The sequence below is a fragment of the Rattus norvegicus genome, chromosome 6, assembly GCF_021556685.1.
Source record: "Rattus norvegicus strain SHRSP/BbbUtx chromosome 6, alternate assembly SHRSP_T2T, whole genome shotgun sequence".
Classification (NCBI taxonomy): Eukaryota; Metazoa; Chordata; class Mammalia; order Rodentia; family Muridae; genus Rattus; species Rattus norvegicus.
The window spans coordinates 9,844,168-9,856,867 of NC_141539.1; the positions used below are offsets into that span (position 1 = coordinate 9,844,168).

General features: G+C 36.5%; 2 protein-coding genes across 50 annotated transcripts in view; one reads left to right on the forward strand and one right to left on the reverse strand.

The window, feature by feature from the left end:
• The window catches only part of Nrxn1 (neurexin 1), a 1,143,874-nt gene that overhangs the window by 429,397 nt on the left and 701,777 nt on the right, over nucleotides 1-12,700 (forward strand).
• LOC148005023 (uncharacterized) overlaps nucleotides 1-12,700 on the reverse strand; it is a 28,681-nt gene that overhangs the window by 9,115 nt on the left and 6,866 nt on the right. For all 5 annotated transcript variants that reach the window (XR_015622653.1, XR_015622655.1, XR_015622654.1 and 2 more), the window contains exon 3: nucleotides 11,412-11,465. Coding sequence is in view for 1 of the 5 variants with exons in the window: in XM_087555028.1 (XP_087411154.1) it covers nucleotides 11,412-11,465 (54 nt within the window). In the remaining 4 variants the exon portion in view is untranslated. The remainder of the gene's footprint in view (nucleotides 1-11,411; nucleotides 11,466-12,700) is intronic.

Here is a 12,700-nt window from a genome sequence, read left to right on the forward strand (position 1 = left end):
AAGGGAACTATTTCCGTAAAGTTCATTGTAGAAAACTTAGAAAGCACAGAAAGACTTAAAAGAAAACAAATGGTTATAGCATAGAAATCATAACATTGTGGTCTCTTCCTTTCAAAAATGTGTTCATATCTCCATGGCCCCCTCTATCTGTATGCATGTGTTGCATAATGTGCATGCATAAAATGAATATATAATATAGAGAGGGGAGAGAGAAGAAGAGAGAGGGGGAGAGAAAGAGAGAGAGACAGAGACAGAGACAGAAACAGAGAGAGACAGAGAGAGACAGAGAGAGAGACACAGAGAGAGAGGTGGGTAGGGGGAAAGGACAGAGAGAGAGAAAGAGGCCAGAGAGAGAAAAAGGGACAGGAAATCCATGAAAGTCCAATACTTTTATAGCCAGACTCCTACTTGGCTATCACTACATAACTGTTGAGCGGAGTCTGAAAGGAATGCCAACATGCTACCAAAGAGGACAAAAGTTTCCCTCCTGTGGCTGAGAATACAGAACAATGATTAAGTTCTTCAATAGCAGGGAAACTCTGACTTCAAACCCTAATTGTGCGGGTGTTGTATCCTAGTATTATATCATTATTCCTTTAAACATATTATTACAGTTAAGTATTTTAATCATCTACATGGTGTTCTAAATTTTAAGACTAACATGTACCTCTTAGTACATAGACTTGGCTACAAAACTCTAATGGCTCTAAGTATGAGAACAAGCACCTATGCTCTCCAAATGCTGATGTAGGGAGATTGAGATTACACAACCAGCCTAGAGAATTGCAATTTTAAAATAAACCACAAAACAGAACAAAGCAAGCAACCAATAAACAAAACATAAGCCACTAAAACGATGATTTGTTCTAACCCTAACCTCTGGCTACAAGTTCCTGTCTTTTCCTTTTCTGGGAAAATGTGTGGAGAATGACCCCAGTGAGCAAAGTGAGCATGCCTGCCACGCTGTGCCTGACATGCTTAAAGAGCTTGGCATCCCTGACAAGCCAGACAAGCCTGACAGCCCTACATTGAGAGCGGTCTAAGGCTCCAGCAGCATATCTCTTTTACAGCATCTAAGGAAAGGAGGGGCTGGTGACTTAAGATGTTGTTGGGATGACCGTCCACCTTGATTGATGGATTAGGTCATATACTCTTTGTATCCACATATCCATGTCCCTTCCAATAATGAATCTAACCAAATGTTAGTCCATTTGATGGGATAAGAATAAAAACATATTATTCAGGCACTATTTTATTTTCCTTATGAAAAAATTTTCTTTTGCCTTTTTATAATTTTACATTGAAATCGGTGTGTCCTCATGTTTTGAAAAGACTCCTTGCTCAAAACAATAATATTCACGACAAAAGCCATAAGGTAAGATTAACCCTAACCTACTGCTGCCCAATGTCTCAGCACTTCCTCTCAGATGACCCTTTCTGGTGTCTTCTTATCCTCAGTATCTTGGCTCTTATGGCCTTTACAGTCTGCCCGAAACCAATCTTTCTCTTAACTTTTCTTCATCCTGCCGTTTTAGCCTGAGGTACATTTCATTCGCTGTTGCATGTTTTAAGCCTCTGAAAATTCATACATATGCATGCAACATGTCTTAATATTCATGCAACCCTACACTCACTTCCAGCTTTGCCACTGGGCTCATAAACATAACTTCCTCTAAAGGTCATGACCTCACCCACTCTGTCCCCAACTCACTGAGTTTAATTAGTGCTGCCTGCTCTTCATAGCTGCAGAGTCTATCTCCTGAGGTAGTTGTGGCCTACCAGTAAACAAACAGTAAAGACAAATGGCCTTTGTCCACAACAATTGGCCACCATTTCCTTCTGAGGCGGAGCCTCAGAGCCCCACTATCTCATGCGATGGAGCTTTGACTGGCTTGAGCTTCTTGAGTTCATGTGTGTATTGGCCATTCATGTTCAGAGATAAGCACACTTAGCGCTCTGCCATTCTCGGACTCTTAATGTTTTTCTTCTGCCTGGAGATGCTCCCGCAACTTGTTTTCTATTTTACTGTGGGACTTCACTCATTTTTACACCCAGCTCTGGTGGTTTTATTTTGTTTTTGTTTTCCCTGAGATTTCCAAATTTCACATCTTTTCTCCTTCAGATGTTATGTCAGCTTTAAAGTTTCTTATGAAGCATATCTCAGTTTTTAACAAGTTAATTTCATTTAGTTCCTTTGGCCTTTTGTTTGCCTGTATCTCCTTTGTGTCTGCCATGAAGGTCATGCAAAGCATTTAGCATCCTCCTAACCATCGGTAAGCCCTTCAGAAGTGTCTTCCACTGAGGTCTCCCATAATGTATTTTATTAGCAATATATTGTATGATAATGGCTAAATACCTTTAAATTTCTATGTGCAATCAGGGCTCTCTCTCTCTCTCTCTCTCTCTCTCTCTCTCTCTCTCTCTGTGTTTGTGTGTGTGTGTGTGTGTGTGTGTGTGTGTGTGTGTGTGTGTGTGTGTATGTGTGTGTGTGTGTGTGCAGATCCTGACAGATTCTGGTAGCTCTTTATTTACTAAAATCTCTAGGAGGGCAAACACATACATAGACCAGAGAAAATGGTTTTCAGGAGGCACAATGGACATTCTGAAGGAAAAAAAAACATGAAATGAAAGGTAGAGTGACCCTCAGGGATGTTGCACAGACAACACCTGCAGCAGTGTCTGAAGTGTTCAAAGGCATGGAGTAGCTCTTCTGAGTAACTGAATATCCACAGAGCCAAGCTCTATGACCTTGAGCCCAGCAGATTTTTTCCACTGAATGTGATCTTATTCCAAGAAAAGTCAAATTATTCTTTTCTGTTGCCAAGAAAACCTCAAATCTTTCAAACCACTTTGTCTAAAGAGATGCCTGAAATGTGCTAAGGCACAAGACAGAGTCCTCAGCTCATTGCTGAATTTCTTAGAAGCAGAGAAGTATTCATTTTGTGCAGAGTTCTGATGTTTCCAAATTGCAAGGCAAGTATAAAAAGGACTTTGACCTGAGGTAGGAAGGACTGAAGGGCTGCTTCTGGGCTGTTCTTGAATCCGAGCTAGACAAAGAATAAAAGGTTTGACTCAATGAAGAGAATAGAGAGGCCTGCCAGAACAGAAAGTGTTCAATCTTCCCGACCTGTTCACTCTCTCCTTCCAACATCATTTAATTAGCCAAACAAGCAGCGGTAAATGAGGACAACAGAGAAGAAATTCTTTGTCCATGTACTGAAATAACATTTGAAGGAAACACATACAGAATACTTTTAAAGACTGTTGTGAGGAATCTTTTGTGATGAAGCTTTTAGTCAGTGTTTGGTTAGGTTAATATCCCGAGCCACTACTTTATTGTGGTATAGTAGCAAGGAAAACGGAAATTGGTGTTGGTACATTAGAGTTGCAGATGTGTCAACGTGTTAAAGAAAGATGAGCTTGTCAGGGAGAAACCGCTGATGCATGAGGTATTGGCTCTTCTTATAAACTATTTTGGGACCAGACTTTGTTTTGTGTCTTTCTTTTCTTCCAAGACTTCCTTCTATGACCTTCCCCTTGAAGTGCAATATCCCTATTTTTCATGTTCATAGTGAGATATTTGGTATCTATATTCTTTTCATCAGCTTCTGAACAGTTGCTAAAGACTGTACAAGGCAGACATTCAAGGACTGGGAAGATGTGACCTTTGAATGTTTATTTGAGATCTTTAAAAAAAAAAACAGAAACAGAACAGAACAAAATAAAAATGCAACTGAGCCATATATATCTGTGTGATGAATGCCACAGAATGGCTATTAGCTTAAAATTATAATGAAGCCTGGAAGTGAGTTCACTCCCCATAAGAGGTTACCTTTAGCCTGGCTGCTGGGATGACTAAATATGCTGGGCGGGGAGGGGAGAACAAAGGGTTTACAGATGCTGGTGCCACCCATCTAGTGATGGCTCTCTATATAATAATTTAGTGAATTAACTATTTGAAAGCAACAAACAGTAATTTAGCTTAGCGGGTTGATTTTGTTAAGTCTTGTACTTATCTTAGTCCTAGTGATGTATATAGCCATTAGTGTGTGACAGATGATATGACATTTCAGTAGAGAAGGAGCAATATCAGTATTTTTAGCCTTTTGTGTTTTTCTAAAGAAACTTTGTACTCACTCATGCCGTTTTGCAAAAGGATTAGCTCTTTAAAAGACACCTTTGGCCAACTCAGCTGTGTATAAAAGGATGGTCTGATAATGTACTGTGTATGGCTAGAACAGGAGAGACTGAAAATACACAGGCATTTCCATTTAATCTAGATGACTACTAGTTAATCAAGTGATGCACAAGTGTGATGTTCCTATAAACAAGCAAGCCATACAAAAACCTAAAGCAGCTCCAATTTTGTGATTTTTCTCATAACTAAATTAGTAGAAAGAGAGCCATTCTATCACACACTTGACAGATGGCACCATATCTCTAAACCCCTTATTTTCTATCACCCCAGTGTATTAGTGATTCCAGTGACCAGGGCAAGGGTAACCAGTTATGATAGGGAGTGACCTCAGTTCCAGGCATCATTACCCTTTTAGGCCTTTAGTAATTTCACCGTGAGTTTAAACTAACAGCCTTTTAAATATTAGGTATGTTGTCACATTGCCTCAGCCTAATGCATCAGCCCATCATTTTACCTCATTGTAAAGATCCAGGACATACATTTGATTTCCTTTTCATTGTAAAATACTATGTAGAGAGTAGAGGAAGCAGAAGTAACGAAGTCCAGAATGAATTCATAGCGTTGAAATGAGTACAGCCATGTCAAGGACCATTGTAGTGACAAAGGGTTCTCAGTCGAGATTCAAATGTGGCAAAGCTTTTTCCAGGTGTACTTCAGGATGCTGAGAGCACATGCAGAAAATGCCTACTGGAGCTTCCTCTCTTTCATGCTTATCTTGCTACTGCCCCCTTACAGAGGCTGCTCACCCCACCTCCTTGTCTATCTATATTTAATAACCCTCCTCCTTCACTCAGCTATATGTAACCCCACTTCCTTGTTTATCTTCATGTAACAACCCTCTTCCTTCTTTTAGATGTATATAATCACCTTGTCTCCCTGAATATTTGTATGTAATAACCTTCTTTGTTGTTTGGCAATATCCAATAACTCTGCTTCTCTATTCAGATTTATATGATAAGCATGTTGCTATTTATTATCAAATGTACTTCAGCTTAATCGGAAGGTCCAGTCCAATTAATACCACATTTTCAATGCATCTCTATGTGTTTTTTCTTCATTCTTGACTTAACTGGCAGGCCAAATCCCTGGACTCATGCTAATCATAGCAGTAGTACAGACTTTGGTAGACATTGGGGCAATGCAATCAATTTAAATGAAAAAAATGTGGTTTTTAAGTAGGACTATCTGAAAACTGGGCACAAATACTTAGCAGAAGACTGTATCAAAATTGAAATCAAGTTTTGATGCTGAGAAGCTTAATATTAATTTAAATATTCTGAAGTGGTTATGATAATTATTTCACATGGGATAGTAGCTGGAAAATACTTTTGGTGACATTAAAAATTTTTTATTTTTAATAAAATTTTTTATTTTTAATACCTATGTTTTAGGAATTTTCCCTAAGACTTAAAAATTCGGGTTCATAGTTTATATTAAAATGGAACATCAAGTTGAAAACTGTCTGTCCTTCATTCTGTAAGACGAATATTTTCTTTTATCAGAAATTATGAACGGATTTAATCAAACTCATCAAAAACATTTTGCATGCAGAGAAGTGTAGTAGAAAGAACATAGAGTTTTGAGTTAGCCAGATTCTAATGCAAGCCATTCATAAGCTGAACAGCTTTTGCCAAATTTATTTCAAAGGAACTGAGTTTTCTTATCTGTGCACTGAAAATTTTGAGTTTGGGTGATGTGCCATTAGTGGATAATGAAGTCAATTTAGAATAATTTCAATATTACAAAAAAGAAGAAGGCAATATCAGTGGGATGAATGTGTATTGTCTGTGGGCCCCAAACACCTGAGAAGCGTAGATTATAAGCTCTTTAGTTAGAGAACTATCCATTTTTTAGAATTTTGTGATTTGTTGGTAGGGAAAATACATAGTATGAAGCATAAAAGTAAAAAGTTACTTATGTAAAATATGGTATAAAAGTGATTTCAAATATTATTTCACATTGTTCCAATGCCAATACTTTCTTAATGAAATTTACTTCTTTCAACACGGTATTTGGTTTACTAACAAGAAATGCAATTAAAACACAAAAGCATTTATGCTGGTGAGTGTGCAGTATGTCCTGTTCTTGACACCAAAGACCTTGCATTGTGATATATAAATGAATGTATTGTGAATTGCAGCCACTGATTCAAGTAGTAGATTTATTCAGCCAGGCAGGATGTTCTCTAGCCAATCACATTGCTTGAAAACATAAATGTAGAATTGTGCTTCCTTTTGTAATTGTGTTGTTTATATTCTTGCACTGTTTGAGTATTTCAAGCTCACTGTTGGGAAGTGAAGTCTTTCTGTAAGCATATAGAATGTACAATACTTATTAAAAAGAAGAAAGCCCACAACCAGTATAAAAAATATTGAATGTACATAATACAGCTTTCTGTATGGAAAAATAATAATGGTACAATTTCAAAAGTGTCTGAAGTCCAACTACAGTTGAATATAAAATGCTAGAACCATACTAATGACTGTTAGTTTACCTGTCCTTCCATCAAACTACAAGTTTAATGAAGAATAGGAAACTATTAACAGCCAATATTTCATGATGACATGCAGACATAACATATTACATGTCTGATAAGCTTTGAAAGAAAAAAGGATGTAAAGGCAGAGATGAGTGCACTTGAGCGCTTCTTTGGGAAATAAATGTGAGTGGCAAAGGGAAATATCACCTACTCCATGAGATTGCTACATGACAGTTCCCCAGCCAATGAGGAAGAGGAGACAAGGGCCTGGGCTGATGCTCATCATTTGGGACTGATACTCTGCTTTGCAAGTTTGCAAATTAAACTTTTCAAGCTTTCACTATCCAGTGCTCATTAAAAGGAGTGTGTATGTTGGGGGTCGGGTTTCTTTGTTCCTTACAAAGCTAAACTGGTCATAGAACTCATCAGAAAATAAAAATATAGCAGTTGAATATTAGGGACTCTAATATTTCCAATAGTTAATATTTTGAAACCCAAATAAGTGGGTGGAAAACAGCAGACAGGAGTCGTTCTTAGGGTGGGCTCTTAGGGTGGGTTCTGAGTTACTACTAAAATCTTCTTTCTTTAAGAATAACAGTTTAAGAAACCCAGCAGGTGTCTATGAACAGATCCTTGAGAATATTTTTTTCAATTCATGGGCCTTCCTTTTTCATATGATAATATCTATCATTTCCTAACATATAATTCCTAATAGGTTTCATAGTTCTGGAACAATTAGCTAAAATCAACTGATGTCCACTGAAGCCTGAGATTTACACTTATTTTACAGATAAATCTTAAAGGTGATAGCAAACTGTTTACTTCCTAGAGAGGTTTTATTTTATTCTTTTACTTTGAAATGTAATTACAACATTTTTCCTTCCCCTATCCCCCCACATACCCTCCCACATACCTTCCTCTCTACTTTCAAATTCAAGGCCTCTTTTCAATATTATTAAATGCACTATACTCACACATATATACAATATATTCTTCAACATACATATGTTATGTATGCGTATGTTTTCAGGGTTGATCATTTTGTAACAGATAACCAACTAAAGAGCTCTTCCCAATATTATATCACAAAATCAACCTGTTGATGCCCACAGGTGCTAATGAATGAGCAGGGTGTTGTTCACAGTGATTCCCTTCTTTTGTGTGTTTTATAGTCTGCCTCTTCCCCTATTTCAACCACAGAAGGCTGATCCCATAGTAGACATATTAGACATATGAACGTTGAAGTAATCACACTTCTTCTTTTCTGGAATTGACAACTTAAAAGGTATTATTTATAACTTACTATTGAAATTTAGAAGAGCAGGTCATGTGACTTACACAATTGCAGAGGGTACCAGAAATTCCTTTGTAAGGAAATTGAGTTTACCAGAGTTTATTTCTTCTTTAAGATGTGGCGGTTTAATACCATGTTTTATTTTACAAAGTACCTCAGAAATCCTTGTAATAGATTTAACATGTTTTTACATAAGCTAGAATGAGAAGAGGAGTAAGACAGAGGAATGGGAATGCAATCTTAGAAGAACTTGGAAAAAATTGGCAAGTGACATTGAGTAGCTGAATGTGAATTACTGTGTTCAGAGTATTGCTCTAGGATCATTGTAACTATGAAATGTCTGGCTCTAAAAGACATTCATAATTTCTATGGGTAATCATGTCAGATAGATAGATCACGTCAGATAGATCCTCATTTTCAACTGCTTGAAAATGTTTCCAGACTGAGTGAGTATTTCCATTGTACTGAAACCAACTTACAATCCACTACACTGACTCTCTTTGTCTATGTCTCCAAATATAAAGAACTGAACCCAGAGCTCCTCATATCATTTAAGAGACCTTTCCTCAGGAAAATACATCAACTAATACTTGAATAATTTAATTTAAACCCCAAATTTATAACCCCAAACTTATATCAAGTATAAAACATATTACTTTTTGCAAATATATAATTTTTTCCAAAAATAACATTTAGATGAACAAGTACTCCATATTGGGGGAATAAAATAACCATTAAACTAATTCTTCTGAAGCTTTAGTAAAACCCATTGAAATTATTCTAAGCGGAGGGAAGCAAGTGACGAACATAAACTTTATGTCTAAAAGAATGCTTTTCTGTATTGTCTTTTCTGAATTTTTTCCCTCCTAATCAAATAAGAGAAGCGCTAACTTCAGAAGTCTGTGGGGTTAAAGGTTGCCATGGAATATTCTATTAAATGCAGCATGCATCACAAAGACATTTACCTCAGGCATGTTTCATGATTTTATCAGCAGGAAAGCACATGGTTGGCCTCAGTAAATGTTTATTAAGTGAATTGAAAGAATTGAGTGACTGAATAAATCAAGAGAACCATGGAGCCATAGCATTTTAGAATGGAAAGAAACATTGGGGATCATTTATTTCAGACAAGTTGAGTTGTTAAAAAGAAAAATGAGACCCAGTGAACCCAAATAGAGTGACTGAAGGCACAGGGCTGAAGAGGGGTCTAGGAGAAACCAGTGTTTAAATCTCATTCTCAGTTCATTGATTTTTCTTGAGAAAATGAAAAATAGACAAATAACTGAAAAAAATGCCAAAATTTGCACACCATTCAGGTAAATATGACCAGAGGAAACCACTATGTTTTTCTCTTCCTTTCTTCTATTTAATATTTCTAATCATTTTGGATTTGAACCTTAATTGAATGAAATATTTCTAAATTGGTATGTTGGGTACAGTGATATTCAGGGCAATACAAGATTTGATAAAAGTTTGTTTTTTGAAACAATTCAGCAGTGCTTTAAATTTAAATAATTACTTTAATAGTAACAATGATCAATAATACTCACAGTAATTAATCATCTACAGAAATTTCAGTCTTAATGCTATGTGTGCCAAAGAATATTCAGTGGAAATTATTTTCATAGAAATGTTGGAAAAATCTGAAATCAAGAAGCCAAGTAAACTCCTTTATAAATAGGACTTCCCCCATATCCAGCTTTCTCCTTCATCATTTACTGGAAGATAGTAAAACTATTTGAAGCTACTCTTGGTCCATTGGCCAATCCCCCACTTCCCATCTAAGCAACAAGGGACGGGTCAGTAGATGGAAAAGAAATATGGGGTCATAGGTGTGAGACTGTTCTTCAGAGACGGCAGTGTTACTGAAATGCTTTCTGTACCCCAGCATCAAGCAGCCAAAAGTGGTAGGTTTTTGTGTAGGTTAGAGACAAGAGATAAAGTATATTGACCTGGAAATAGTCACCCAAACAACTCCTCAGTAATTGAGGCTCAGTTTAAATGTCACTGACCCTCATGGAACATTTTTATGTTAAGTGTCATATGATACTCTTTTCTTACCCCCAACCCTACTAGTTTGATGACAATTGAGAGCCTGGGGTTCTTGATTATTGGTGCATTTCTCAAACCCAGAATATTGCCTCGGACTATTGGTATCAAGTAGGTGATTGTAATATAAACAATGGCGACGAGTTTTCTTAATGTCACATTCAATGCTGGTGCTTTGCATATGGTACCTTTGGATGCAATACTCATCTCTTGAAGTCAGTCATGCCACAAATTTCTGTGATTTCTTTACAGAAAAGATATTTTGTAGTTCAAATTCTCTACCTTATGCTGGTTTTACTATAAGCCACTTTATCATTTCCATTATCTTAATACGTTGATAGCAATAAATCGGAAACATAAACTCAGAACCTTGGTCAAACCTCCTAAAAAGCAGGGGATGCATTTATGGGTGTTGTTACATTAATAACAGGTTTACCTACTTCAGCAGAGCCACTCATGGCACTTCTCTCACATGCACCCACTTCTCTCTTTGCTTGAGATGTGGAAGATACCAACATAATTTCTTTGTCTTTTTTAATGAAGTGCTATTCATGTAAATGTAGTAGATTCTGACAGGGCAATGTTCATTTAAACGCAAGGGGAAATATGGCATCTAGGACCTATGTGTTTGACTGAGTCTTCTCACATATAGACTATATGATTGATGTGTGTGTGTGTGTGTGTGTGTGCGTGTGTGTGTGTGCGTGTGTGTGTGTGTGCGTGTGTGTGTGTGTGTGTGCGTGCGCGCACGCACTTAACTTCTAGATGCAGTAGTATATGAGTAAAGATATTCTGAGAAAGAATTGCATGTTCAAGGCCATGAGCTTTTAAGTTTGTCCACTTAACACCATAGCTCGCTAGGCAGGATCAAGAGATATATGCCCTGTAGATTTCTCTAGAAGAGAAATACTTTATTTACAGATCTACTGATAATTCTATTGTAATATTTATTAAAAATGAAACATATTGAGAGTAAGAAATCAGCCATTACTTGAAGTAATTTAAAGCCTGGACAGTGCAGGGATGCATACTTGGTAGATATCTGACACATTTCTACACTAATCAGACATAGGCACCGCATTTTTCCTAGCTTTCTTTTTTGTGTTCAAACAATACAAGGTAGTTGAACTGAATGTTTATTCCTTATCAAAAATGTGGTAGGGCCATATGATGATTGCAGCAGTCTGGCCATGGAATCTCCACAGTTTACATCAGAATCAGTTGGAGGATTCCCTTATAGTATAGATTATGCCGGCCAGGCATTGTGACACTCTCAATTTCTCAAAAGCTTCAGGATAAAATAATGCCACACTCTTCAGGTCATGATGTGATTAATGTGACTAAGAGGACATTTTGAACACTCATTTCAATCAAAAATGCTCCATACTTACGCTCTATCAAGTTCTCCACTCTGGGTTTTCTTCCCACGATTCCTTTATTTGTATCTACATTAAAAACAAAATTCTATCATTTGGAATGTTTACTATATGGCAGAATATGTGGATAAGTCAGATGATAGAGATTTGGAACGAGAGGCGTTATGGCTTTGATTCTTGGGAAGCGAAGCATGTCCATTCTATGAAACTTGATTAAATAGTCTGTTCTGTGTTACCCTGTCTGAGTAAGTAACAATTTGATTTCCTACTTAAAATTATGTCTATATTATCTATTTCAAAAATAAGGATTATCCATATACAGATTACCTATAAGCCTGGCATAAAATAAATGTATTCTCCAAATGTACTTCTTTAAGACCCAGATAATTCCTAAACACTTCCAGGGAATCATTTTAAAGTCAATATGCATTCAAGCTTTGGTTTAACCTTTATTCACCCTGGGTTAAAACACACTGGAGTCTGGAGGCTACAGATTCAGCAGCCGGGGCCTCTCACAGACATTGCAGTACTGGATGTTTTGTGAATGGTTGTGTACTTGCCCACTATGTTCCCTGTCTGTCACTGGATTCATGTACCATCATCCCTCAGTACAGAAAGGCATGCAGTAGTCTGGCTTTCAGTACATGTTATTGTTTGACCATTCATGTTATTTTCCTAATAGGACTTGAAGGGCATTGTGCGAGAGTTTTGAGCCATTTCTGTTTTCTCTTTTGATAAAAATGTTTTCAAGTATAACCTGCAATAAATGTTTTGGTTATTAATAACAGGTTATTGTTAATATTAATAACAGGTTATTATTAATATTGTGTCCTAAGGAGCAGTCTGAGGCTGGAACCAAGAGAGCAAGGTTTTTATTCTGTTTCTCTCCCAATTTGAGACACATCCATAATTTTAATGTTTAGGTTTTTACCCTGATGAATATTCATTCCTTAGTCCATTGGACTAAATAATATCAGATTCTTCTTTAACTTACACATTCACTACCTCAAGTATATTTTTAAAGAATTTGCCTCTTCATTTGTATTATTTCTTTGAAATTTGCTTGTTTATTTTTTGGTTAATTGCTGTAAGGTTTATCTAAGGTAAAATAAAACTGATTGGATATTTTGTAAAATATGTCTTAGTGCTATACAATAGTATAGGTTAGCCACAGAATTTATACATGTTCAGTTATATTTACTAACTATGTAATTTTTTGCAATCTTGAATTAAGTCAAAAAATCTAAGATGAACTACATTCTTTAATTTTATTTTCTCTATAGTATGATTTGAATTTCATTTTA